The sequence below is a fragment of the Coffea arabica genome, chromosome 7e (genome assembly GCF_036785885.1).
Source record: "Coffea arabica cultivar ET-39 chromosome 7e, Coffea Arabica ET-39 HiFi, whole genome shotgun sequence".
NCBI lineage: Eukaryota > Viridiplantae > Streptophyta > Magnoliopsida > Gentianales > Rubiaceae > Coffea > Coffea arabica.
The window spans coordinates 3,993,895-4,021,644 of NC_092323.1; the positions used below are offsets into that span (position 1 = coordinate 3,993,895).

The 27,750-nt window shown below is 39.0% G+C and overlaps 5 protein-coding genes and 1 pseudogene across 6 annotated transcripts; 3 read left to right on the forward strand and 3 right to left on the reverse strand.

The window, feature by feature from the left end:
- Positions 1-252: 252 nt before the first annotated feature.
- Positions 253-2,886, reverse strand: LOC140011140 (4-coumarate--CoA ligase-like 1; annotated as a pseudogene).
- Positions 2,887-3,755: 869 nt separating this feature from the next.
- On the reverse strand, positions 3,756-8,027 carry LOC113698710 (probable mitochondrial-processing peptidase subunit beta, mitochondrial). The gene is made up of 9 exons (XM_072059017.1): positions 7,193-8,027; positions 6,318-6,482; positions 6,045-6,182; positions 5,811-5,962; positions 5,623-5,731; positions 4,841-4,939; positions 4,668-4,733; positions 4,255-4,362; positions 3,756-4,159 (listed from the first exon to the last, which is right to left on the reverse strand). The coding sequence occupies exons 1-9, from the start codon at positions 7,859-7,861 to the stop codon at positions 4,073-4,075; spliced, it is 1,593 nt and encodes a 530-aa protein (XP_071915118.1). The 5' UTR covers positions 7,862-8,027; the 3' UTR covers positions 3,756-4,072.
- Positions 8,028-8,656: 629 nt separating this feature from the next.
- Positions 8,657-10,594, forward strand: LOC140011139 (small ribosomal subunit protein eS19x-like). The gene is made up of 4 exons (XM_072059530.1): positions 8,657-8,837; positions 9,425-9,515; positions 9,715-9,898; positions 10,324-10,594. Exons 1-4 carry the CDS (start codon positions 8,751-8,753, stop codon positions 10,394-10,396), a joined length of 435 nt encoding a protein of 144 aa, XP_071915631.1. The 5' UTR covers positions 8,657-8,750; the 3' UTR covers positions 10,397-10,594.
- Positions 10,595-11,840: 1,246 nt separating this feature from the next.
- On the reverse strand, positions 11,841-15,338 carry LOC113698866 (microtubule-destabilizing protein 60). Its single transcript, XM_027218816.2, has 8 exons — positions 14,063-15,338; positions 13,913-13,958; positions 13,734-13,826; positions 13,118-13,237; positions 12,652-12,750; positions 12,405-12,464; positions 12,224-12,318; positions 11,841-12,150 (listed from the first exon to the last, which is right to left on the reverse strand). Exons 1-8 carry the CDS (start codon positions 15,004-15,006, stop codon positions 12,042-12,044), a joined length of 1,566 nt encoding a protein of 521 aa, XP_027074617.2. The 5' UTR covers positions 15,007-15,338; the 3' UTR covers positions 11,841-12,041.
- Positions 15,339-19,013: 3,675 nt separating this feature from the next.
- Positions 19,014-22,279, forward strand: LOC113698323 (UDP-glucose 6-dehydrogenase 1-like). The gene is made up of 2 exons (XM_072058994.1): positions 19,014-19,153; positions 20,532-22,279. The coding sequence occupies exon 2, from the start codon at positions 20,552-20,554 to the stop codon at positions 21,992-21,994; it is 1,443 nt and encodes a 480-aa protein (XP_071915095.1). The 5' UTR covers positions 19,014-19,153; positions 20,532-20,551; the 3' UTR covers positions 21,995-22,279.
- A 1,960-nt stretch (positions 22,280-24,239) lies between these two features.
- Positions 24,240-26,858, forward strand: LOC113698455 (uncharacterized). Of its 2 annotated transcripts, none has more exons than XM_072060230.1 (2): positions 24,240-24,682; positions 24,769-26,858. In XM_072060230.1, exon 2 carries the CDS (start codon positions 24,776-24,778, stop codon positions 26,555-26,557), a length of 1,782 nt encoding a protein of 593 aa, XP_071916331.1. In that variant the 5' UTR covers positions 24,240-24,682; positions 24,769-24,775; the 3' UTR covers positions 26,558-26,858. The 2 variants fall into 2 exon arrangements, with proteins under 2 accessions (XP_071916331.1, XP_071916332.1); XM_072060231.1 differs by having other exon boundaries at positions 24,774-26,858.
- The last annotated feature ends 892 nt before the right edge of the window (positions 26,859-27,750 follow it).

Here is a 27,750-nt window from a genome sequence, read left to right on the forward strand (position 1 = left end):
CGAGGTTTATGGCTCTCTATCGGTATTTTTTAGTCTTGCTTGTAAGAGGATAGAGGCAAATAATTATGTTTTGTTGTTCAAAGGATAGAGATAACCTGTGCCAAACTTTGCGAGCTCTACTTAATTACATGGACTACCTATGTTGATCTTCGAGATGAGATAACCTCGCGATGGAAGTATACTGTGGCTCGGCTTCTGTGGCGTGTGAAAGGCAACACTGCTGTGGTTGTGACTATTTGAGGCCTTTACTGCTTTAAGCTTTAAGCCAGACATGGTACTAGTATATAAAATATCTCCATGGGACCCACCCAAGTGAATTTCGCATTAGCTTATTACAATCATAATAGTAATAATAATAAAGGTGAGAATGGAATAGCAGCCCATATATTACCGAAGACTAAGAGGGAATTGATTATTCCTACAGAACCCGTGTTGGTTCTGAGCAAAACGCCCACTGGTGAGGGAGGATGTGTACGCATCATCGCATCTTCTTATTTAAATTTCTGCCATCTTCTCCTTGATGAGCCTTCTCATTATCTTTCCTGAAGGAGATTTAGGAATCGCGTCCACGAACTGCAGTCTTCTCACTTTCTTGTAGTGTGCCACGTTAGCTGCATAATGTCCTCTTCATTTTCTTTTGCTCCTGGGCTTATCACCACCCACGCACTAGGAATTTCCCCAGCTTCCTTGTCAGGCAGCCTGAAGTTCATTACATTACTCAGTGATTTGACGGGAAATGGAAAAAAAAAAAAAGCAAAAGCCCTTTTTAATCTGTCTTTGGCTCGGGAGGACTTACCCCACCACAGCAGCATCTTCAACGGATGGATGAGTGAGGAGGACTCCCTCTAATTCAGCAGGAGCAACCTGCCAATCATATACACCAGCGGGTGTAATAAAAACAAACAAACAAACATAGAGAAGTTAATGCTATTCAGAAGCATGTTAAGCTGATAGCTTCTGCGTCATTTGCATCATCATTATTAACTCTTCCCGTTTCTATTTCGTGTATTGCATGTCCTTACTAAAACTTGAACAAAAAATGTCGTCGTACCTGGAATCCTTTGTACTTGATCAATTCTTTTATCCGATCCACCACGAATACATCCCCATCATCATCAATGTATCCAACGTCACCGGTATGAAGCCACCCATCTTTGTCAATTGTAAGGGCGGTTTCATGTTCATTCTTGTAGTAACCTGAAATTTTTTTTTTTTTCCTCGTGTTGTAATAATGCAGCAATGGCTTTTGCTAATCCAATTCAGTTCACGGTGTTGAATTTTGTACTCACCTTTCATCACACATTGGCTTCGAACACAAATCTCACCGGGGGTGTTCTTGGGTAAAGATCTCCCCGTCTCAGGATCAACAAACTTCACTTCCAAATTTGGAAGGATGAATCCCACAGAGTTTCTCTTGGCAATTCCATGGCCTTTACTTGGGTCTCCGTGGCTAATTGTTATGCAGCTGTGCTCTGTCATCCCATACGCCTGTAAGAAAAGAGTTAGTGCAAAAGAAGCCCAGTTTTCTCCTAATGAAACCTAATGAATCTGCCTTTTCATTTCAGCAAAGTGATCATAAACAGAGATGCTTTACACACACAATACTTGCCTCTTGTACCACAATACCAGGGAACTTCTTCTCAAACTCGTTGAGAATTTCTGGGGCAAGGGGAGCTGCTGCCGTCATGATGGACCTAAGCTTGAGTTTAGTAAGATCAAATTCATCGACTATAGGGTTCTTCACCAACCCGAGAATGATTGGCGGCACAATGGGTGCAAACGTGACTTCATGGGTAATCAATGCGTCCATAAAAGCTCGAAGTTCATACTTGGGCATTACCACGACTTTCCCCTTGTTTCTGATCGTAGCACAACAAATTCCGGTGAGACCATAAATATGGTAAAAGGGTATTAGACCGAGTATAGTGACCTGGCCAATCATTTCAGGTCCCACGCTGAACAATGATGAGCAGAGATTGGCGACCATATTCCGATGGGTAAGCATTACACCTTTTGACAATCCGGTCGTGCCAGATGAGAATGGAAGGGCGCAAAGGTCAGATTGTTGCACCGTTTCGTTATTGCTTCCGGAGCTGGCACGATCTGCAGCTTCAAGTAATTCATCCCACTTCATGGTTCCCTCGATGCGCTCTTCCTCGCCTACAACTATGACTGAAAGCCCCAAATCGTTTACCTGCTATGCCCCAACAAGTGCATTTCAAAGTAAAGCAAGATTTATACAGGTATTAGTAGCAAAAAAAAGATCAAGAACATCTACGTTGAGTTGCTAACTTTAGTACAGTTAACTTCTTGTATTCAATACCTTTTTGTAGGTCGATGCATCAGTGATGATAAGTTTAGCTTCAGCTGATTCAACTTGCTTCTTAATCTCTGATGCATGGGAGGCTGGGTTTGCACCAGAAAATACTCCTCCAGCGGACATGATCCCTAAAGCAATAATGGCATATTCTATGATATTTGGCAGCACTACCACCACGACGCATCCTTTCCTCAAGCCAATTGACCGTAAGGCCTTGGCAAACCTCCTGATGTCTCTTGCAACTTCAGCATAAGTGTATCCTTTTCCGGTGGCTGCATCCACAAATGCCACCTTTTCTGAGTACAACTCCGCATTCTGGAGCACAAAATCTGGCAGAGTCAGGTCGCTGGGAATTTGAACTGGTGGATATCGACTTCTGAAAACATGCTCTTCTGGATGCAAGCTTTGAATACCAGTACTACCCATTGTGGCTTCACGGGATGGATGGATGGACAACCAGAGTTGCTCAAAGCAGCTTTATAGCAATAGCTAGAGGAGTCACAAAGTACTCGTGCACGAGCATTGGCAGCCGCTTAGGAATAAAACCTCGGAACTGTATTGGGCGTTGGGCGTTTGGCAAATGGCAAGTGAGAAGTAGTTAAGTCATGTCTTAATATACATCTGTCATCATCTTTAGTTGCAGTAGTTGTCTATTTGGTTTCCTATATGAAATGACTGACATTGTAAAACCGGTGGCTTAGCCGATCACTTTCCACTACAATCCGTCCCCCAGCCAAAAGAAGAAAATTTTGCATCAACTCTTCAAACAACTAAAACCGTGCAGTAACTCTTCAAACAGCTGAAACGCAGGTAAATTACCTGAATCTAGCTCACACAATGACACGCTCGGATTGCATTTTTTCTGAATTTTTCGGCTCAGACTGCATTTTTCTGAATTTTTTATAAAAAAAATTACTGTAATTACTTAATACGTGTAAGATAAAAAAATATGTTACGAAACGAAAAACGAAACAATTTTCTTTGAAAAATTGCTTCTTCTTTTTTCCAAACAAAACTCTTCTAGATTCATTCGAGCCCAAGCACGTATAGAGAGAACACAACATACTTCGGACACTACACGATTCGTTAGTCCGAATTGACATTATTATTGATGCCTTCGAATTCTTTTCCCGCACAATGGCCTCCAGAAGCTCCAGTTGACTCTAGGCAGGCCATCATCCATTCACACACTCAAAAAAATGCCCTCCTTTGCATAAGTCATCATTTCATCGAGATGACTTGTTGAAAAATTATTTCTTACTCCTCAATTAAATCAACTTTTCACGACACTCAGCAAAATAAAAGAGAGCCTCCATAAAAGGTTATTTTGTTTGAGACCCTAAATACAACGAGATGACATACTACCGTTAGTGACATAAGAAATACACAGCTATGTATTTTAGTAAGAAAAACAGGTTAATTCCGCAGCTAATCATCCTCAAAGATCAGGGACACATTTGACCCTCTCATATACGGCCACGAAAACATACGTGGCTGAATTGTTTCAGGATTTTATATGTTACAAAAAGATTCTAGTAGTTGCCCGTAATCAATGACGGAGCATTCACGGGATACAGGACAATTATTTCCATTAATTTAAAAGGATTCCAAAAAGACAGCACAAAAGGGATAGAATAAGCATTTCTACTCTTTCCCCCTAAAGAAAATGGATGTGTTAAAAGAAAAACAAAATGCTTGAATGACCAAAAATAGGCAGAACTGATGACAAAACAACTAGTAGACAAGGAAATCCTAATAACGGAGCCAATAGGTCCTGCGTCTGAACCAGTTGTAGTCAGGTAAACCCTGGATTGGTCCAAGAGCAGATATTGCAATATCCTGCAATCAAATCAAATTCAACGTTAAAACCATACATACAAATTGAGAGCCAACCATTCCGACTCAATATACTGTAACTGTGCTCTAATCCACACCTTGTCAGATATAAATCTGTTCGCCACACGCTTGATAGTGTTGGCATCTATAGCATCAATCCTGGCAAACAACTCAGGATACGGGATCCTTCTGCCATATGTAAGCAACTGCAAACACAAACCATGACCAGAATTATGTTAAGCTTAGCAAACAAGTCGCAGGGAACAAAAGAATAAAGGTCAGTCCCTGTTCCCCCTGCCCCAGGGGCAGCTCATTGTAATGGGCACAAGTTCCAAATAATATTCAGCTTCTTGTTCATCACTTTATCAGTAAGCCTTTACTAGTAAAATTGGAAAAAGAAAACACCGAGTCTACTGTCATTTGATACAGGGCATATGACAAGACACTTATCATCTTGAATCCTCTATGCCTTTTTTAATAAGGCCGCTCTGTTTCAAAATCTAACTCATACCTGACGGCCAATATCTTCAGCTACCGGACTTGTTCCATCCAAGTGTAGTAGTAGAGAAGATTTCAACTGAAAGCAAGCACATAATGTAGTGGACACCGAATGAGCCAAAAAGAACCGCCTTAAACAAAAAGAATGACCTTGACGTAAACCTAAAGTAACAAACTGGCTGCTACCTGGTTCTGAGCACGTACAACATCCTCCTCTGACACCCGATAAGACAGCTTGCTAATCTCGTACATAATTGCATAAGCTAAATCATCCAAGCAATCGGGCTGTAAAAAATTTCACACAGAGATCAGTTCTATAACTTTTGGAAGATAATGTGCAAACCAAATGCTTCAACTGAGAAGTTTGCACAATCTGAATAAGCCAAATGCAATTTGCAGCAACCAGCAGAAAGGAAAGGACCCTCAGTAGTACCCAACCACAAGATTCTGACTGCTGTAAATATTTATTTAAGTTGAAATATCACATCTTTATCCCAAGCCTAGACATCGTGCATATAAAAAACCAGGCGATACAAGAGATCATCCCAGAACAAATTAGATCACACCAGAAAATTTTACTATATTACGCTAAGAAAAAAGGACACATAGCAGAAGATCAGTAAATCCAGTTCTACATCCATATGATGCATTTACAACATCTAATCTGGAAAATCAAACATCACACAGTCATATCACACCACAACAGGAAAGAGAGTAGAGAAATTTACAGCTACTTATTCTGGTATGACAAGCAAACATTAACCACTTGTTAAAAAACACTATAATCATCCCAAACCTATAGTTTTCTCTTCTTTTTTTTTTTTTTTGTAAACCCCCCACCCCAATAAAAAAGGCAGCAACCCCTCTTCGCCCATTTTGTGGAATTTAAATAGAAAACACCGGGGATTTCAAATTTGGGATTTCTATTTCCCCTTCCCCAAGTGCAAGTTAGAGGAACAGGTGTGGACCTTTGCAACAGCATAGACACCAAATAGACCAGAATCCTTATAGTTGCTGTTGAAAGCCATCAAGCTTTCTGCTATCTCGTTGATGCCAACCCTCTGGGCAAGATCAGAGCTGTACATACATATTGAAAATGGTAAGTAAGCAGCAGTTGTAATCCTGCATAATTAATTCACAAACAAGATTAACTAACCCCATATGCTTCCCACCACCAGCGCTCTTACTCCAAGATCCTAACATCGACTGCATGACCATTAACGCAATGGAATCAGGATCCGTCCAAGAAGCCCCTTCAAAAGCAACTGCAAATTGGGCAAGTGGAATGTCATCGTCAATCATCCTCACCTGATTACAAAACAAAAGGATATTAACAGTGTATTCTTGTGAAGGAAAAATGTCATGAAGTATTCAAGCAAGAGAAATATACTTCGGAGCCAGTAAAGATAGCTGGGTCTTTAGCAATTAATTCAGTAGTTGTACTTCCAGTAGGAGACAATTTCGTGAATAATTTCTTTACTAGATCCACAATTTCCTCATGCTTAACAGCTCCAGAGGCGGCAATTACCTAAAAACAGCAGCAAAAGAAACGTTCAGAAAATATTCTCCAGCAAACTGCAAATGACCAAACAATATGTAAAAACAACATATAAGCGGAATATTTAATTAACATGAAAATTAGAACTGACTGCCTCAGTCTTACTGTTCTGGGAGCAGAGTAATGAGTAGATATGTAGTCCTTTAGGTGCTGTTTCGTGATTGTCATGATGTTATCTGCAGGTCCAAGTATTGTCCTAGCCAGAGATGTGTGTTGGAATGCAGTAGCATGTAGGTGGTCAAATATGACTTCCTCAGTTTGACCTTCCACCTACAATTAGAGAAGAAACAGCTGCAGTTCAGTAAACTCTAGCAAAAGTAAGCTGAAGGTAAAACTCTTAAGCACAGGACATTCAAATAAAACTCTTAGATAGCCTGAAGGAGTCTACTTAGGCACACAAATTTAAGAAAATGAGCCATTATATCTGTAACTGCATTTCAAAGTTCTAATTAAGCAAAATATTTATCCAACCCAACATAAGCAAAACAAAAATCAGACTTTTTTCAAAGTGCTTCATGTCTGACCATTTCAGATTGCAAAAGAACTGTACCAATATCCAGATAGATACGGATGACATCTGCTCAGTGGCACTATCATACTTCTTGTGAAGTACCAAGAAAATGCTCAACTAACACACCAACAACAAATTCTATGTGGATAATCCCAAAAAGGAAAAAAGAGCAAACCTCACATCTAGCGCCAATCCTGTGTAACACTTCCCTCTACCCTATCAATCTAAACTAAATAAGAAACTAAAGAACTCCCTAAACCAGTCAATAGACAGTAATGTTTGGTGATCCCCTTAAATCCTAAACCTCCAGATTGAAGACCCATGACAAGAAACCCATAAACGAATAAAAATTTAACTTGATAGCGGCATCACAAAATCATCCTCAAAGACACCACAGCAATGTGGAAAGCTCACCAGTGTAAAAAGAAGAAGAAAGGAAAGCACCTAAATCTAAAATACTACTATCTACCTCCTGCATTTCCCTGAGGATAACATCTCGTTCCCGGGTGATTTTACTCTCCTCAAACTTCGAATTTTGAAGAATATCAGCCAGTATATCCATAGCCCTGGGCACATCCTTTTCCAGAACCTTAGCATAATATGTAGTCTGCTCTCTGGAAGTGTAAGCATTTAGATGTCCACCCATATTCTCAATCTCTTCCTCCAATTCCCTGGCGGCCCGCCTCTCAGTGCCCTTAAAGATCATGTGCTCGAGGAAGTGAGCAGTTCCGTTAGTCTCATCGGACTCGAACCGGGACCCTGCGTCGATCCAGACACCGACGGTGGCCGTAGGGCAGGCGAGATTGGACTCGGTAGCAATGCGGAGGCCGTTTGGGAGAGTGGTGACGCGGGTGAGGGGAGCGGCGAGGACGGGGGTATGGTCGACCCGAGCCGGGTGGGGTGAGCTGTACTTGAGGAAGCGCGAATCGGGTTGTTCTAGCTGTTTGAGTTTGCTTTTGACGTTCTCGGCTAACCGGTCGTAGATCATGGCTGTCGGGGGAGGTGGGGAGAAATTTGATGGAGTTGAAGAAGGAGAGGCGGGGGCGACAGCGGCGGAGGAAGTCGAGAAGGGGCGGAGGTGCTTGGTGGTGGTTCGTTGAGATCGACGAGCCAGGGTAAGGAGGCGGCGGATCGCCATGGAGGCAGGTCGGGTCCAAAATCTGCGGTGTAGCTCTAGGGTTTAGTGGATTCTGGTGGTGCCTCTTAGGCGGAGAAGTAGAAGATGATGATTGATTGATTAACGATTAAGGGGGCACAGGGAGAAGGAAAGCTGTAGCCGGGACTCAGGAGTCAGGACTTCCCCTGCTTTTACTGTAGTACTTCTCTCTGAAACGATGACGTCTTTGGTTGGGAATTTTTTTCTCTATTAATTAATTACTGGCCCATTAACTCTGAGAGTAAAAATTTATCCACTTTTAAATTTTAGGTGAGAAAAACCTTCTTTTTTTTTTCAAAGTGAAAGATACCTTCAATGAATAAAAGTAAAACTAGTATAGTCTCTTTTAAAAAGTTAATAAGGAAAAAAATTCTTATAAAACCAACAAAATAAACCAGTAATCAGTTAAGGAGTAAATATTATAAACACACTAACGATCAATTGATAGTGCATAAAATATTAGTGTATAAAAAAATTAATCTGTAAGTTAATTTAATTTTTTTACAAAAAAAAGTTAGAAATAAATATTCATTCCCATTTATTACACTTTTAATTAATTGAAAATAATAATAATAATGACGTGATGTTAAAATTTGCAACGTGGCTTTGACCGGGTTATAGCGCCATTCGCTTCTTTGGGATCATCTAAAAAATAGTTGGGCCGGGCGAAATGAGGGTCGTGACATTTGGGCCGGATGCTAAACTAAGGCGGGCCGAGATCACACGTAAAAGCCTGGATCAAACGCTATAAGCAACCCTATATAAATAAATCTCAGTAATAGCATTGCAGTATAAACCCTAGCACGTCCACTTTGGTTTCGCTCTCAGAGGCATCGGCCGCGCCGGCAGAGCTGCTACAGAGACAGATTCGATGATGGCGACTGCGAGGACTGTGAAAGACGTCTCTCCTCATGACTTCGTCAAGGCTTATTCTGCCCATCTCAGGCGATCTGGAAGGGTCAGTTTACCTTCAACTTCCAAATTCTAAAGATTGTGGGATGTGAACCCGTTAACTCGTCGTTTTCTGTTATGTTTCTTTCGTTTCTTACACATATATACCGTGTGATGCTCATGAAATGTGCACTTTGATACCAGTTTCTTAGTAAGTGTATTTGGTGCTATGAATTACCAGCTAAAATGTTGGGAATAGCTTTCTTAAGACTTCGTATTCATGGGGTAAATGTGCGAAATAAAAGGGAGGGACCTCTAGAAAGAATCCGTTCTGAATTGCTATTCGTTGCTGCAAGTATTGTCGATATGATTTTATATGGTTAATATTTTCTGAACTCATGTCAAAAAGCTTCATGGTTAACTGCTGGAGGATTCCTTAAGAAATTTCTCAATCCAAAATGCTTAAAGAAGTACATAAATCATGCCTTAACTGGTGGATATGTTGTGTGGTTCCCAGCTGTTATGAATATCATTTGCCTGCATATTACCTCGGTGAACCAACACTGTCTTTGTTAAGCCGCTGCAACATTTATCACTTTCTTTTGTTTGTTTATAATATATATCACCGTCTTTTGTTTAATTGCTGCTCCATAGATGGAACTTCCACAATGGGTTGATATTGTGAAAACTGGTACACTCAAGGAACTTGCTCCGTATGACCCAGATTGGTACTACATCCGAGCCGGTATAACCCTCTTTACCCCTTTGTTTCTTTTGTACTACTCTCTCTCTCTCTCTCTCCCGCCCTCCCTCCCTCTGTGAAAATGTGTGGGCAGTATGGCATGATTGGTTTGTTATCAAGGTTAATTTGTGGATGGGAATTGTTAACATGATTGTGACAAGGTCTTATGCCATGACTACTTGCCCATTTTGTTCCATTGCAGCTTCCATGGCTAGAAAAATTTATTTGAGGCAAGGCCTTGGAGTTGGTGCTTTCAGGAGGATTTATGGTGGGAGCAAGAGGAATGGAAGCCGTCCTCCTCATTTTGGTAAAAGCAGCGGGAGTGTTGCTCGCCACATTCTTCAGCAGCTGCAGAAGATGAATATTGTTGATATGGACCCAAAAGGGTGAGATAGTTGACTTTCTGCCTTATTTTGACCTGAATCATCAAACATCAAAGTAACTTGAATAAGTCTACTTTATCAAATTAATCTGCTCCAATGAATTAATGAATGACATATAATATACTTTAGCACTATAGTTTACCTGAATGAGGTGGAGTTATAAAATGTAAATTGCAACATGCTTCATGTGCTATATGTTTACCACATGTGCACTTCATTCACCTGCATACAGTCCTTTTGAAGCGTAAGAGTTTGGTTTAAAACATTATGTCTCTGTTTTAACTCTGATTAGGAACTTAGGATCTGTAGAATGTCCAGGTTTAAAAGGATGCTTGTATGTGAAATTCAGTTGTGACATTTCTGGTTACTTGCATCTCTGGCTATTCTAGTATGTTTGCTAATTCTACCGCATATACTTTGTGTTTCAGTGGAAGAAGAATCACATCCAGTGGACAAAGAGATCTTGACCAAGTAGCTGGCCGCATTGTTGTAGCACCTTGATAGATGAATTAATGAGCTTTTCTACTTTACATGTCAATTTTGATAATATGTAGGCTCTTTTATGTTTTCCATTTCCCTATTTTGCTTCAAGCTTGTGGAAGAGATGTCCTTGGATATTTTGTTAGACAATCTGTCTTGACTCCCGAGTTTTTTCTAGACAAGTTGTACTCCTGTTCTTAAAGGTTCACCTATTGCTTATATTACTCTATTTTATATATTTGTTTACTCTGTTAAATTTTACGACTAGGGGTTCTTTGAACTGAGCGATGTGAGAAAGCTGTTTTTTACAATATTTGTCTCGAATTTTGGTCATTAGGTTTGGACAGGGGAGGGCTTATTCATGTGTCTAGAGAATATGGAGGTAGGTTTAAGGCCTTTTTTTCCGTTTTCTTTTTCGAGGTTCAAGCCTTGAAAACATGACAAAGATGAGGGTTAATAGAAACTGGCTTCTTGCTGATAACTTCGAGAATTAGGATGGAGTCGGCCATTTTTATCAGCTATAACACTGGCTTTGGTTCTTTTGAATGTACCAAATCTCAGGTTCAGGGGACTTCTTTGATTGAGTGCATCACTGCCGAGTACATTTCAACGTTAGAGTTGAACGCGAAATTGTTGGGGTGATAACCGGATGTGTTCTTTGGCTTTGGAGGACTAAATGTGCTTTTTTTTTTCAAGTAACTAAATGTGCAACTTATTAAGGCGCAGGAGTTTTATGAGGGCCCTATCAATCATCATGCGGGTAAATTATAGGTCGTTTTGAGTTTAGCAAATGCCGTGTAAGCTAAGTCCTACGAGTGATTCATGGATGTTCATTCTATAGCATTCTCCGTTTTACTATTAATAGGCTTGTTTTTCTTTTTTATCCAGTTCAAATTGTAGTCCACTTTTTAAATAAAGAATATAGTCAACTTTAAACTCCTCTAAAATGCCTTGATTTAATATAGATTGATATTGAGTATATATAACCTAATTTATTTAACGTATGTTGATATTGTATGGTGCAATTTTCATCAAAATATTATTGTTATAGTTAATACAAAGCTAATTAGTTATACTACATTTACAGGTACTAATAACTACATTTGCTCATGTGTTGTATTTCAATCGTGATATTCTTAAAGGATTAATCTTTTATATACTGAAAGTGTATATATCATCATCACCATTGAATAAATGACAACTCAACTGAATTTAAAATTAATATTCAAATTTTACTCATGTGTCATGCAATTAATTATGATTGTGTGTGTGTATATATATATATATATGTGATTTACTCTTTCTTAAATTGTGTGAAAAAAGTCAGGACTAGCAAAATGAGATGAAGGGAGTACCTGTTATTGTGATTAAATCAAAGCACTGAAATTGGTAAAGAAACTTGTAGTTTGCCGCACGGGAGAAAACAAGGCGCTGAAATTCCAAACAGATGAACAACACGAGGAAAAACAGGCTGAACGATATGAAGCATTCATTAACATGGCACGCCGTCGTGCCAAGGAAAAAAATATAGCAACACGCTGTTTGGCAAAATTCTGAGAAACTTATTTCTTTCATGTACAAATAATAAAAGAATGCTAAAAAAATCAATAAAATGTGCTGTAATTCCCAGCATGTTCTCATCTAAGTCTCTTTCTTTAGCCACCCCTCACTGTAGCTCCGCGTACAAATCACTCCAGGACATGCAAGATTTGATCTTCTTGTGTTGAGGTAGGTGGAACTTAGGCTCTCTCGGTATGGTAGGATGCTTCGTTGACCTATCAGAAACCAAAGACAAAACTTAACAAAATAGTACTCTTTTTATGTTTCTAGCCAATGGACCAAAGCTACCTTCTAGGGATGAAAGGCCTGTCGAAGTAAGGCAGTGGTTGAGCCTTGGGAATGAGCTCCTTTCTAAGCCTTCTAAGCTCCTCTTCCTCTTCCAACTACACATTTGACAACAAACTCGTTTAACTAGAGTATAAACCAACATTTACTCCACCAGATAATAACTATATCATATGTAATTTACCTTCTGCAGCCTCTCCTTTTCTAGTTTATACTGTTCAGCAAGGCTCAACTTTTCTGCCACCTGATACCGAGAATAATAAGTATTGAGCATTACTAGGTAGAAACTTAAACAGGATTTTGGAGAGAGTGTTACCAAGTCCAGCACTATAAAAGAGCTCGTAAAATGAGAATGACTAACTATAAGTTCAACCTCTTTATAAAATAAATTGAAATTACAAGGTCAGGTCACAAAGAAATTGAAACCCTGCCTGATGATCGAATTCAGCACGCTCCACAGCCCTGATATCACTGTGCAGCACTAAGTCAAGTGCTCTGGTAATGTCTTTAACTGGAGGCTTTACCAAACACTGTAAACAAGAGAAAACAAATAAGCATTATCTATGCAATAGGTGAAAACACACGGCCCTTATTATAAAAACTAATTACTTGCAAAAAGCACAAGAATCAGGTACTGGCTTAACAACATTGTTCTGTTAATAAAGCACTTGACTAAATCATGGTTCATTAGGAGTTATTCCTATTAGTCATCTCCTGGTAATACTCTAAATTATACTAGTCTTTGAGTAGCAGTTTAGGCATGATAAACTCGCCTGAAATGCAATTTGGCAATGTAGATTTCAATATTGAATCAACTCAGTATAAATTCAAGCAATTTATTTTCTTTCTTTCACCATTGCAGCCACAGCTTAACTTTGAGGTTCAAGAAGAAACTACCTCTGGCTCATCTGTTGTCCAAGGAAGACCTTGTGCAATTGGTATGCGCAGCTTCTCCTCTTCCTCCATCATCTGTTTAACTTTTTTGAGGAATTCTTCTTGTTTACAACTTCCTCTTTGCTGCAACCAGGTCAATTGAAAATATACTCAACGATGAGGTGACTTGAAAATGCAATTCCAAGAAACGATGCTCATTATGAGAGGAAAAAAGGTGAAATATTTGTTTGAAAAACTAAGAAGGATGCCGATGGGATAAGTTCAAAAGCTTTGGAGAGCATACTTCTTATTGTTATTCTAATACTTGCAAAAGTAGTTTGAAAAACTAGGAAAGACGCCAATGGGATAAATTCAAAAGCTTTAGAGAGCATACTTCTTATTGTTATTCTAATACTTGCAAAGGTAGTTTCGCACAGAAAATGAAACTTCATTAGGAGATAGACATATACCACTAATTGTTGCGAGTAATAGCTAGATAATAAAAGATACAAAGACTTCTAGCTAAACTGACAACAGCGCACCCACCTTCCACCAAAATATGCACCAGAAGCACTCAGTTAAACTCACAAATCTCTATGTGGAAGCAACCAAACAACTTTATTAATAATATAACACAAACCTCAGTTCTAAGATTGAATGGTTTCTGGAAGGTTTGTTTCAGATGCTTTCTCTTCCAATGTCGACTAGCAAATGTCCCAGATGACTCAGCACTCTGCATCGGGAATGAAAAGTAAAATCATCCTACCTACCATACTTTTGATAATTACATAAGGTCATGAATTGGAACAAAATCCTTACATTTCTTCGGCTTCTTCGACCACCACCAGAGTTCCTGCTAGAAACGCTGAAGGTAGAAAAAGTCAAAACACAAACAAAATTATATTGTAATCAGGAAAACCTACTAATAGAAAACAAGTTTCATAAACCAATTAAAATTGCATCACCAACCTTCCTTGACTGCTGTCTAGAGAAGAAGAAACGCGCGAATCCAAACCTAAACTCTCCGAAGTGAGTATAAAATCAGAAGGGCAGAATGAAGACGAAGAGACTTGTGTCTCGGGAAGTAATTGAGGTTGCAACCCAGGCAATGCCCATTTCATTCCTTTCCTGGCGTCCTCTATCTCTTTCTCCTCCTTCTCCTCAGAATCAGCTGATTTTGGGATTGACAAAAGGTTCTCAAAAGCCTTAACCAAATGCAACACTCTTCCAGACCCAGGTTCAGGCACACTCTTCCTTGCATCTTCCAACAACTTGTCCCTCCTCCTCTTGATGTTAGAATTAGAAACACCCATTTCACAAGATCCCTCAGTTTCATCTTGGTCATGCTTATCTTCAAATCCACAAGGCTCAGAACAATGATCAAACACTTTATCTTCAAGTCCATTAACAATCCCATCCGGGTTTGGAACAGCCTTTTCGCCTTCTTCAGCAGCTCTATCAGTTTTCTCTAACTCATTCGCATCATCATTGTCCAAAACAGCGTTGCCGCCTCTCTTGAAAAACTCTTCTTGCGAAGCCCTAAGGGTATCATAAGCCAAACAAACACACTTCCTCCCTTTATTGTTGCACTTACAAGCCACCGCCAATGAAGAGTTCACTTTCTCTCTCCTCGAATTCTTCTTCGCCACCACGAACTTTCTCTCTCGGATCTTGTTCTTGTTGGGAGGCGAAGACATCATGTTAGGGTTAGGGTTGCATTTCTTAGAGGCAGATTTTTGGGTTTTTGTTGCAGATTTGGTTGCTGGAGAATTAGAAAATTTCGAAGCAGGGCTGGACAAATTGGGGTGGAAATTCTCGGAATTTGTAAACAAGTCGTCGGTCTTTGATCTGTTTGGTTTGGGATCCTTCACCGGAGTGTTGGTTACTACTGCTCCGGCTGTCTTGACATCCATCGGAAAAGTTCGCCGGAAAGTGGTTGATATTTCTGTCACTAGGGGTTATACTGAGAAAGAAGGAGTGAAGAAACGGGAAGGGGGGTTAAGGCAATAGTTGACTGAATTGTGTGAGGAATTCTTGAATTCATTGACGATGATATGAGAGATTAGCGGAACAGAGAGATGGGGGATAATAGAGGAACGTTACGCTTCCGCGGCTCTTGTAACGGCTAGTTTTTTCTGTGGGCTTCGTTTTTGGAGCGCACGATCTTGTGTTTAACGTGTATGGTGAGGGTCAACCGTTGGATTTGGTCGACTAAGAGTATGAAGGGGCTATGATTCTGATTACCGTTGAAGACGACTTCCCTCTTTTTTTCTTTTTTTTTTTTGGGTATTTTTAAGGTGGATGATGTTGCTGGTCATCAAGTCTATCGTTGAGGGGCTATACTTTTTTAACTGGATCAGCGTAAAGTAAGTTGGGCTTTGGTCTGGTTTTCGGAGGATACTACCCGATCGGAACCCACGTTATTCATTAATAATGGCCATGACCTTTATAGTAAGATATATTGGGCTAGGCTTTGGGAACCATGATTTGTATGTCCACGATGGTTGGGGCCTGGCGTGGTGCCGGAGAGTGAATTTTTCACGCAATTGGGGCCCACCTACCTTAACCCATAATCTCTGCTGGGATTGCATTTTATTTGACTGGAAAATTGCTGTGATTGAGAGTGATCGGTCGATCATTAACATGAGACTACTCAAATCTTTTCTTTTCGTTCATTCATTTGGAAGGCAATGATTAGGTCTTGTCTTAGAACTCACTCAAACCTTTATTGAGACAACAAGCATCAAGCAAGCACGTTCATTCTTAAATTTGAAGGAATTCTTTTGGTCATTTTTATATTTGGAGTCATGGGTTAAAGTTAAATTCTCTAGTAGTACTTTTTTTTTTTTTTCTTTATTCTTGTTTTTGAAGGGTTCAATTTTCTCTTTTATCCGTAAATTCACTTTCCCGTAATTATAATGAGAATTGACCTCCCTCCGTTCGGTAGTAAATGACAACAACAATAACTAATTGCCCCTTACCTCCTCCTCCCTCTTAATTTGGACACAATTCAATCCAATATTTACAATAAGAGAGTATACTACTCAAATGCACAGAGGAATATCTAAATGATCCCCTTTTATTAATTTTCTTGACTAATATCTATACTAATATATTAGATTGTGCAATTATTTAATTATAGTTATTTACCAATTGAAACGGAAAATATATATATATATATATATATATTGTTGGTGACCTTTTGTATTACCCTTTTTCGAGTAAATCTTATATACACTGACAGTGTATACACTGTCACCATTTGATTCATGACATGTGTGCAAAAATTGAATGTCAAATTCAAATTTTACATAATTGTCATTCATCCAGCGTTGATAGTATATATACTATCAGTGTAGGAAAGATTAATACTTTTTTTTGGGTCTCTCAAAATTCACTACTCATTGTGTTGCAGTAGTCCTTGCATTGTCAGTTGACTGACCACCCATTCTGTGTTGCTATTTAACTAAAAAGAAAAGGAAAAAGAAGAAGAAAACATGTTGTGAATGTTTTACCGCTTACCGCATAATCTAGTGTTAAAATTTAAAACCAGATGTCGTATGTCGAAGGCTAGCATTAATAAACTTAGAAGAAGAAAAGTGCTTCATTGGTACGTAGACTCATTTGGGTAGCTTTCTGCACCTGGAGTAAGTAGCATTGAGGAAATTGACCGACAGTTTACCTTAGATATTTGAATTCGCCTATTTGCATCTTATGTTGGTTTCTAGTTCTGTCGGTAATTTGCTAACTTCAGTGATGTCCGCCGGTATCTGTAGGGTCGGCGCTATCCGTCCCGTGCACTATTTGGCTTATTTGATCCAAACCTTATTGATTAGATCTCTTTTTTTCCATATCAATGGACACTCGATTATTAAATACCCACTAAGAGAGGATTGAGCTAATGGGTACCCGTTCTATCCTGCTCATCATTTAATTTTTTAAAAAGTATTTATATTAATTTAATTTTGTATATTCATTTAACATTCAACAAAGAATTTTCTCAAAAAAAAAAAAAAAAATTTCATATGAAGAAACAAATATGTAAAGAGAATATAAGAAAAAAAAAACTAAAAAAATTGAAAATCAATGAAAATTTGAAATAAGTAATACCTTTTTTAAAATATACATTCCACATCAATTAAACTCTTCCAAAAAAAAAATAAGATCATGATCTCTACAAATGAATATTATAAATAAACTATAGTCTCTCATACATTTATTGTAATTTGTTTAATGGAATTACTTAGTTAACTCAAAAAAAAAAATAGTATGTATATAAAAATAACACGTGTGTGTTTTTTTTGCGGGAGGGGGGGGGGGGGAGGCGGATCGCTTACTCGCAAGTTCTTAATTATATGATTTTAACTCGTCCTGCATATAGGCGAATACCCGACCTTTTTTTATCCGGTCAAATAATACGAATTGAATACCATATTTTTCGATTCAAATATAATGTATTTTTGGATCAGTGGATATTTTTTCTTACACCTATATATCTATTTGTCTTGCGTAGGGTCATTGATTACATGCAAGTCATTGTGTTGAATAGCATGTAGCTCGCAGGCTTTCCATTGAAAGCGATTACCAACCAAATAACATATAATCAAAAGATCTTTTATAAAAAGTTTGCCAATTTATGTATTACTACCAAAATTTGCTAATTTACGCGTCAAACTAGTCATAGGAAATATCGACAAGTACAATTACCAACCTTTTTTGTTTTGTATGAATCAATATTGGTAATTTTACATACATATTTTCCTTATTCTGTAAATAGTCTTTGATATATTTTGTTTCACTTCTTCTTTCCTTGCTCCAAAATTTTAAGGTGGAAGAAAGAAGGAAAAAAAACAAAACAAAGGCAAACTGTGTGAGTCGATTCAAGCTTACCATTTCCAATTTGCATGTATAGCACCGAAATGCATGTAATAGGAATTACCGGAAATAAAATAATTGATGAGATTTTTTTTGGATAAATCTTATATATACCGATAGTTTATACACTATCATCGTAAGATGTACAACGTCTAATCTGAATTTAAATATAAAATTAATTTTTGTTGTGTGTCATGCATTTGACCATGATAATACACTGTCTGTATCTATCTTCCTTGATTGATTTTCAAGAAATGTTAACACACATAAAGAGAAATATGCAATAATTGATTATCTTATAAGGTATTTTTTTAATGAATTGTTAATGTATACACGAGCAGTATTAGATGAATGCCACGTAATTTAATTTCAAAATTGAAATTTAATTTTTACACATGTTGCACATATTCACAATAGTTTTTTTCTTACACCGGTAGAATATAAAAATTGGATACATTTGATGAAAATGACATACTCATTGAATTATTAAATTATTAATCTGATATATTTGAGTATATATTATATTAAATAATAACTGAACAGCATATCATTCATTCTCCGAAGTATCTTTTAAAAATACTGATGAAGTCAAACGGTAATGGAAAGAAAGTGGAATTGTAAGGGATGATCACCTTCCAAGCGATTTATTCTGTATTCCATTGGTACAGCGCCCCCGTCGAAAAGTCGTGCTTGACAGTGTTGAATTAGCCGCGAAAACGCGTGGGTGCAAACCAGGATTCTCACCGCTCCCAGACTTTCACCCCCAGCTTCGTGCTCCGCGGCGGGATTTAGAAATGAAATTACTAGCACTTTTTTCCCCCATAATTCTTAATTCGGAACTGAATTAGTACTAATAATACTTTCATCACCAACCATGGCTTTAGGTGGTGGGTGCGACAAATTCAGACTAAAAGGTTCTAATTTCCTCATTTACCCTTTCCTCGTCTCGCAAAAAACGTGTGCAATTATGCTCGCTGGGCTGTTAATTTAGGACTTCGGGGAGGGTTAAAAGATGGATTGTAAGAGGGGAAAGGGTAGATCTTGGATCCAAACTGCCACTATAAAAACCAATCCCCGCTCTCTCCGCGAACTGGTAGAGTATTTCTAGACAATTTTATTCCTCCTCCTTCAGATCTCTCTCTCTCTCTCTCTCTCTTACAAGCGCCACAGGAGTGATCCAAAGAGGTACAGTTTCCATTCTCACCAGTGCAATTTCCTAATTTGTTTCTTAAGTTTCTACAATTAGCTAATAGGCGTGCTTGAACCATCGATTACATTATTTCTATGATATATTGATACGTGCTTAGCATGTCGGAGATGGAGTTTTTCAATTCGATTTTGTGGATCAAATGCTACTGTTAATTATTGTTTTTGAGCATGGTTTCGTTTTGAGTATGCTCTTTTTTGGATTGTTACTCTTGTTTTTGGTTGGAAGTGCGGTTGACATCTTACTCTGCTTTTGAATTTGGTCCCCATTGCTTTGATTTTGTTAGATCTGTTAGCATCTTTATGAAATTTTGGATTTGGTCTGAAACGTATGCTGATTAGATAATGGTTTAGCTGCGATTAGTGGTTTTAAGCGCAATTAAACGAGCTTTCCGTTGATTCGCTCTTCTCATGCATGAATCACGGTGGATCTGTATTGAATTCCAGTAAGTAAGCGTGATGCATTAGAAAATTATGTTCCTGCTGTTGCTCGGATTGCGAAATATCTTTTTTCAGTGGAACAATGATTTGGATCTTTAGAAGGTTGTCTGATAGCTCATACTTGTTTGAGCTGAGTTCGTCGATCACGTGAAGAATGAGCTTTTAAAAAGTTTATTTGGTCTCTTACTGTTATCTTTTTTCTTCTACTTGCTAATATCAAGCTTTGAATTTTTCCCCCTAGCTGCAAAAGGGATATAAATGTGTTCAGATGTGCTAATTTTTTTTTTTATGATCCTGTCCTCTGTGTCAATCTAATGTTTCCCAGTTTTTTTGTTACTGATGTTTCAATTAATAAGATTCCCTTTCTTTTTGTGATCTAAAGATGTCTTTGTTTTATTTGGCAGCTTCTATTTCTGTATTTTCTTTTGATCTTCTGTATCACTGTGGATACAGAATGTTGCATTGAATTTCCTAGAATGTACTGAATAACTGTGCCCAAAACTTGACCCTTGGATAAGGGTGCGACATATGGCTTGAGCACCACTATTGGGGTACAATCTCAATGTGTGACATTTATAGTCCAAATTTGTATTATTATGGAATTTTTAGATTATGTAAATACATTTTTTGGACAAGGTTCTTCTAGATGCTTCCACCGATACTCTTACAGGAGTTCATGGGACCGAGTGGCGCTCATAGCACTGTCAATAATACATCTATCTTTTTGTGCCTTTAATACTCTTTTACTACACTCTTAGTGCAATTGTTGCTATACTGATGCTTGAATTCTATGATGGGCATTTCCAACAGTGGTGAACCAGTCTTAAATTGACAAAATGACATCTATTTTTAATTTTTTTGGTTGTCCCTGTGATCCCATGAGGCTAATACAATGTGTTTTATGTATAACCCCCAGATTGCAAAAGAAGAGGAACCATGGTGAAGATCTGCTGTATTGGAGCTGGATATGTCGGAGGGCCAACTATGGCCGTCATAGCACTTAAGTGCCCATCCATTGAGGTGGCTGTAGTTGATATCTCTGCTCCTCGAATTAATGCCTGGAACAGTGATCAGCTTCCAATTTATGAGCCAGGTCTTGAAGAAGTGGTGAAGGAGTGCCGTGGCAGGAACCTCTTCTTTAGCACAGCTGTGGAGAAACATGTATGTGAGGCAGATATAGTCTTTGTTTCTGTCAACACTCCCACCAAGACCAGAGGTCTCGGAGCAGGCAAAGCTGCAGATCTAACATACTGGGAGAGTGCAGCCCGCATGATTGCTGATGTCTCAAAATCTGACAAAATTGTTGTTGAGAAATCAACAGTTCCAGTCAAGACAGCTGAGGCCATTGAAAAAATTCTGACTCACAACAGCAAAGGAATTAACTTCCAGATCCTCTCAAATCCTGAGTTTCTTGCAGAGGGAACTGCAATTCAGGATCTTTTCAAGCCCGACAGGGTCCTCATTGGAGGCCGGGAAACCCCTGGAGGCCAGAAAGCTATTCAAGTGCTAAAAGATGTTTATGCTCAGTGGGTTCCTGAAGATTGCATCATCACCACCAATTTATGGTCTGCTGAGCTCTCAAAGCTTGCTGCAAATGCATTCCTGGCACAGAGAATCTCATCTGTTAATGCCATGTCAGCGCTTTGTGAGGCAACTGGAGCAGATGTTACTCAGGTATCTTATGCTGTTGGAAAAGACACAAGAATTGGTCCCAAGTTCCTCAATGCTAGTGTTGGATTTGGTGGCTCTTGCTTCCAGAAGGACATTCTGAACCTGGTTTATATTTGTGAGTGCAATGGCCTTCCTGAGGTGGCAGAGTACTGGAAGCAAGTTATCAAGATAAATGATTACCAAAAGAATCGTTTTGTCAACCGCTTGGTTTCCTCAATGTTTAATACAGTTGCAAATAAGAAAATTGCTGTCCTAGGTTTTGCTTTTAAGAAAGATACTGGCGATACAAGAGAGACCCCAGCTATTGATGTCTGCAAGGGGCTTTTGGGTGACAAAGCAAGGGTGTGCATATATGACCCACAAGTGACTGAGGATCAAATCCAGAGAGACCTTAATATGAACAAGTTTGATTGGGATCATCCCTTGCACCTCCAGCCAATGAGTCCCACCACTGTCAAGCAAGTCAGTGTAGTTTGGGATGCCTACGAGGCAACCAAGGATGCCCATGCTGCATGCATTCTCACAGAGTGGGATGAGTTTAAGACTCTTGATTACCAGAGGATATATGACAACATGCAGAAACCAGCTTTTATCTTTGATGGTAGGAACATTGTCAATGTGGATAAGATGAGGGAGATTGGGTTTATTGTGTATTCAATTGGAAAGCCACTGGATGCCTGGCTCAAGGACATGCCTGCTGTTGCTTAAAATGCAGCCTTTGATCTTGTGGCTTGTATCAGGACCAGTGAAGATAGAAGTGAAGCAGTCAGCGGGATTCATTACCATTTTTTTTTTTTCCATAGACTCAGTTTCTGATCTTTACGTTTTTGTTTTGTAGTCAAGAGGACCTTTGGCGTCGCTGTCTCCATTTTAAGTAAGAAGCTTTGTGTTTACCCTTACATTGTATTTTGATGATACTACATTTTTGCCGTTGGCTGTAAGGACCTGATTTCTTCCTTTTTTGGTTTATAAAATGATTACGAGTTCTAGAAACCCGTGTTATTAGTGCATCATGACTGGGTATGAATTTGCCAGTATATCTGGTCCTCCTGCGCAACAGTTTCTTCTGTGCACGGGTTAATTGCTGGCAGGAAACCATTTCAGCTGCGCATTTATACAAGAAAGTGTTCCCTTCGTGATCTTTCGTTGGTGCACTGAAAACTAACGGTCAATTTAGTACTTGGAAAACATTTTCAAAGGCTCTGTTGCTATGTTTGAAACTTCAACTTCATCTCGCCGCTGTGATGGTTGGATTGGCTCCGATGATATCGAAGTGATTGATAATTGCATTAGAACTTGGAAGCTGGATTCATGTTTGACTCTGAAATTAGAATCTTCTGAGACAGCAGAGACCTGAATGGGTTTGGGATATCAGGAGGTCATGCATTCCTACAACAAAGATAAAACAGTTTTGGGAGGTGTATTATCAGATGTTGATTCCGTAGCATCTGCGATTCTACCACCCCATCCCTCACCTTTTCTTGAAGTTAATAGTCTTTGTTCGTTATTATTTGGCTTCATACTACACGGTTCATCGGAGTTATGCTCTAATTTTCACGTTGGATAAATATTTTATCTAATTTTTAAAATGCTCTCTATCTCCTTCTTATGTGCGGGTTATTAACCTGTTCAACAGATTACTTTCAATATTTTTCCAATTAAGAGAGAGTGGAGACGAGACGAGAACAACTTTAACAAAATTCTTGGAATTTTTCACCCAACCCCAACACGGGCAGGATAGCAGAAAATGGGCCTGGATGGAGAGGTGGGGTCCAACCGTTTACCGTTCTCTACTTTCTTTGGGCCTCAAGTGAGCTGGATACATTTCAAGCCTGATTGATCTCCTTCTTTGACCTTTGAATGGGTTTCAGATGAAATCAGGGTCCGGTTAAATTATCAGAGGATAATTTGGAAATTGGAGATTATAGATTTGTCACGAGCAGTTACATAATAATGGCAAGTGACAGCTCAAAAGTCAAATTCCGGTTGAATTATCCAGACCTGGAATTTCCCAAGCACGCCTTTTTCTCTGAGGCTTTCAAAATTTATCCTGTTCAATAACACGCCTCGTGCTTCTCACAGGCATGTATTTTTAGCTGTTCCAGACTGGCCACTATGAAGGCGTGATTTCTTATTTACCAGACATCCCCTTTCAAATGACAAACATTGCAGGGAAAAGAATTTTGCCCAAACCTGCCCCCATTCTTCCCTTCCTATGATTCAGTATCAAACAGATTGGTACCTTCGTGTACGATCTACTTGCTTCTCAGTAGCATAGTTGATATGCCCTCGTTTCCAATTCGAGCAAGGCCAAAAGGATTAGAGGAGGGACCGGCTTCCACACCGGAGGAGAACTTCGCCTTCAAGCAACAGAGAATGTGGAATAGGTAGGGCAGTTTTTTTAACTTGTTGCAGCAAAGCAAGAAACCAAAAATGACAAAAAGGAAAAGCTACATCGATTTTCTCCTTCGATGTGTGGGAAAGGACCAAGGAGAGAGCCCCTTCAAGTTCAAGGTGATTTTGATAACCCAGCAAACCACTCCTTTAGCAGACCAACTTTTGTTGAATGGGTGTTTTCCCATCTCATTTAATGCCATTTGCCACGTCTTCACCACAAAGTCCTCTCTCCACACCAGAACTCTGTAAGATCCACCAATTTCCAAAACATTTTTTCTTTTTCTTTCACTAGAAAAGTCAAAGATGGATTTGGTAAAAAGAACTCTACTATTAGTATTACTTGGTGCTATTCAGCATTCACCAAAAAGACCAAAACCCCACACGATTGAACTTCTCATTAATCCCTTCAAAATTCAAATAAATGAGAAATCGATTTAGTTTATGTGCTTACGCCTTCCCCCAAAAATAGAAAAACCCAATTTTCATTTCGCAGTGGCAAATTAAGTACATTTACACGGGCCAGAACACACATACACGCCTATATATGTAGTCAAGCCAGCGTGTCATATCTTTGCTTCCATGCAAGGCCTCGTCCTCACTAAATAGTAAAGGCCATATGGAGCATTGTGGAATGTGGGATGTGGTCTAAAGAAGCCATCGCACCACCACGAGAGAGAGAGAGAGAGAGAGAGAGCTTTCTCTGTCTTTGTTGGGTGCGTTTGACAGGAGAGAAGTCGTTCAGCTTCTGCCTCCTTTATATATATACACACACACACGCGCTATTTTCTTGGGTAAATGAAGAGCCGGAGATAAAAGTTTAGACCTGGACCTCACTTCGTCATTTCGCATAGGGTTTCTGATGAGTCATCAGATCTTACTTTGTCTTGTTCATGAATGCTCAGAAATTTTGATGACTTGAGCAAGATCTAAGTGAACTTGTTTCTGATCTGGGTTTCATTTGATTCCTCTGTTTTCTCGGAATCTTGAGCTTTTTTGTTGGTAGGTTCGGTAATATTTGAATTACTTGAACTTTCTTGAATTGGGATTATTGCTCTTGAATCACTCAATTGGTTTTGCTTTGACAGTTCAGTGATGGAAGAAGTTCAAGAACAGAAGTTTGTATGCAAGTTTTGCAACAAGTGTTGCTTCAGCGGTAAGTCATTAGGTGGTCATATGAGGCGTCACCTAGCTTTGATTGCTGCTGCAAAAAAGGAGAAAGTGAAAGCCGACATCAACGTGGGTTTTGGAGGAGGTTATGATCATGATGACCATCATGATCATGGTGATTTCGGGCTCGAAGAGAATGCAACAAATTCTTGCAGATTTTCAGCAGAGCAATCCAGCAGTAGTTTGATTCCAGAAAAGGTCGACAATCACAGCAGCAGCATGAATCTTGAAAACGATGATCATGATCAAGATCAAGATAACTATGGCCTAAGAGAAAACCCTAAGAAATCTTGGAAGATTTCTGATTTAAGGGCCTGTGGTTCTCCAAGAAAAGGAAATATTTGCAAAGAATGTGGGAAAAGGTTTCCCTCATCAAGGGCTCTGGCAGGTCATATGAGGACTCACTCTGGGAAATTCAAGGGTCGACATCCTTGCAAGAAATGCGGCAAAGCTTTTGATTCAATGAGAGCAATGTATGGGCATATGAAAAGCCATCCTAAAAGATCAAGGGTCTCCTCTGAATCTGCAGACGGCATATCAGATTTTGACATTGTGTATCCAAGGAAGAAGAGATCAGTGATGAGGTACAAATCTAGTCACAGTTTCTCCTATTCTACTGCAAATGCATCGTCTTCTCTTAATGAGAATGATGAAGTAGAAGATGCTGCTATCTGCCTGATTATGCTTTCGAGGGGTGTGAGCAATTGGGATGGAGTTGATTGCCCTCTTGTGTATACTGATAATGCTACCTCTGCATATTTTGAAGCCAAGTCAGTTTCTCTTCCAGAGGAAAGCACTAAAGTTGATGCAGAAGATGTTGTAGGTAATCCAGATGAGGTTGAAATGCCAGAGAAGCCAATAGAAGAGCTATATTCTTGTTTTTTTGGGTCGGCTAACTCTTTGTCTAACCAGAATGTATCTCAATTTAACGAATTGAGCTCTGAATTTGCCAGTGGCAATGAGAAGAAAGCTGAATTGGAATTTCGTGTTTATGAGCCTCTCTGCAGAGGTGAACCCAATGAGTCTAGGCTGCTTGATGTATCTGGTGTTGAGTTGGATGGCTCTGATTCTGCTGGAGTAGTTGAACCCTTGAAGGATCAAAGTAAGGCAGTTGGAATGGATCAAGAAGATATACAATTGATGGATCCTAATCCATGTAAGAAAGTAGAGTTCAATGCTCATGCTCCAGAGTTAGAGATATGTTCTTCCGACAGAGCAGATACTGCTGATGAAATCTTCAAGATTTCAGAAAAGAAACGAGAGTACAGATGCAGGGCCTGCAACATGAGCTTTAGCTCGCATCGAGCTCTGGGAGGTCACAGCAATAAACATAAAATAAATGGTCATTGCTCTGCTTCGGGCACAGAGTCCAGCCATCTGACTGATATTGAGTGCAATGGCACTTCGGCTGAGGCTGGTAGTGATGGAGTGGCCATGGCAGATTTGCAGTTGACTAAAACCAAGGACCATGAGTGTCCTATATGCTTCAAGGTTTTCTCCACAGGCCAAGCTCTAGGTGGTCACAAGAGGGCACATTATGCTGGTTTTAGTGAGAGCAGAATTAAGGAGATGACAGCTGCAAATCAGGAGCTTCGTGATATTCAGAATGTCTTTGATCTGAATCTCCCAGTAATCACTCATCCAGGGGCCAGAGATGATGGTATTAGCCTCAAGGCATGGTATGAGCCCCTGGTGATTTCCAATTGAGAAACTACTTGATCCTCATTTTCCCCGAGGTCATACACAGTGAAGACTCATTTTACTCTTATTTGACATTGATATTCGTCCCTTGAAATATTGTGGCTGACAGTTTATAAAACGGAAGAGAAGATTCAGGCTGATTTTGCTGGTAGATTCAGAAATGTTGATAGTTTCAGTAGCGTTGACATTTTTCTCCATATTGATTTCTTCTTGTCTTCAGTTAACCAGCAGAAAGTCTGAATTGTTAATACATCAAAGCTCATATTTTGTTCATCTATTCATCAATTGAACGATTTTATGGACCTTACTTGTGGATTGTCACTGAATGGTTTTTCTTTTTGTTTTCCCGTCCTACTTTTGTGCCTCATTTTCCCAAGGCAACAAAGATGGGTGGGCAATAGTCTCTTGATTATGCTGTTTTTCTTTGCAAGTTATTTGCCTTGTATCTGTTGAGCATTGTTGAAGGCCTGCTGCTATTGACGTTTTGTCAATGACTGGAGGTTGAGGGGCTACATGTAGTTCAGTGACCGTGCATTTTGTTCAACGGATGGCTAAGAGGTCATTAATCTGTTCCAGTTAGTTGGAAGAAAGCACGCTTGATGTTTCTCTAAGCAATATTAAAATCCAGAAAAGATGGCGTCTGAGATTAAGGTGGTTGTTTAGTCACCTACCATGTACATCAGAACGACTACTATCTTAGTGCCATGTCTTTATCTTTTTAGTTGGAAATATACAAAGCTCATGCACCTCTTCAAGGTCTCTTACGTGTTGGGCAAATATTTAAAATCAACCTATCTTTTTCGTGGCCCCTCGATCTTTCTCTTTAACACTTTGTCCTCGTAATTTAAAACATTTTTTTTAATAGTAAAAATAGGTAGACGGCAACGCAGGTTAGATACCCATTTGGCTGACTCGACTTGTACCTTACGGGTCAACTATTTTCTGACCCTAATCGGATAAAATTGGATCAATGGGTACATCTTCCGCCCAACTTATCATTTAATTTTTTTTAAAAAAAATGATTTATACTAATTTAATTTTATATTTTACACATTCATCTATAATTTAATAAATATTTTTTTTTCAAAAAGGTCTCCCACTAAGAAACAAACATGCGAAGAGAATACAAAAAAAGAGGAAAAAATTAAAAGAATTCAAAATCAATAAAAATTTAAAATAAGTAGCATATTTTTTAAAAT

What these genes read in the sequence shown, in the direction of transcription:
- LOC113698710 (XM_072059017.1), bottom strand. Translation starts at nt 7,861, where the DNA reads ATGGCGATCCGCCGCCTCCTTACCCTGGCTCGTCGATCTCAACGAACC. An exon ending in TCCTCAGGGAAATGCAGGAG is followed by an intron (nt 6,483 to 7,192) that starts GTAGATAGTAGT and finishes CTCTAATTGTAG; the next exon opens with GTGGAAGGTCAAACTGAGGA. An exon ending in GTGTCTATGCTGTTGCAAAG is followed by an intron (nt 4,940 to 5,622) that starts GTCCACACCTGT and finishes AATTTTTTACAG; the next exon opens with CCCGATTGCTTGGATGATTT.
- LOC140011139 (XM_072059530.1), top strand. Translation starts at nt 8,751, where the DNA reads ATGATGGCGACTGCGAGGACTGTGAAAGACGTCTCTCCTCATGACTTC. An exon ending in ATCTCAGGCGATCTGGAAGG is followed by an intron (nt 8,838 to 9,424) that starts GTCAGTTTACCT and finishes GCTGCTCCATAG; the next exon opens with ATGGAACTTCCACAATGGGT. An exon ending in GTTGATATGGACCCAAAAGG is followed by an intron (nt 9,899 to 10,323) that starts GTGAGATAGTTG and finishes TTTGTGTTTCAG; the next exon opens with TGGAAGAAGAATCACATCCA.
- LOC113698866 (XM_027218816.2), bottom strand. Translation starts at nt 15,006, where the DNA reads ATGGATGTCAAGACAGCCGGAGCAGTAGTAACCAACACTCCGGTGAAG. An exon ending in GGACAACAGATGAGCCAGAG is followed by an intron (nt 12,751 to 13,117) that starts GTAGTTTCTTCT and finishes TCTTGTTTACAG; the next exon opens with TGTTTGGTAAAGCCTCCAGT. An exon ending in GTGCTGAATTCGATCATCAG is followed by an intron (nt 12,465 to 12,651) that starts GCAGGGTTTCAA and finishes TCTCGGTATCAG; the next exon opens with GTGGCAGAAAAGTTGAGCCT.
- LOC113698323 (XM_072058994.1), top strand. Translation starts at nt 20,552, where the DNA reads ATGGTGAAGATCTGCTGTATTGGAGCTGGATATGTCGGAGGGCCAACT.
- LOC113698455 (XM_072060230.1), top strand. Translation starts at nt 24,776, where the DNA reads ATGGAAGAAGTTCAAGAACAGAAGTTTGTATGCAAGTTTTGCAACAAG.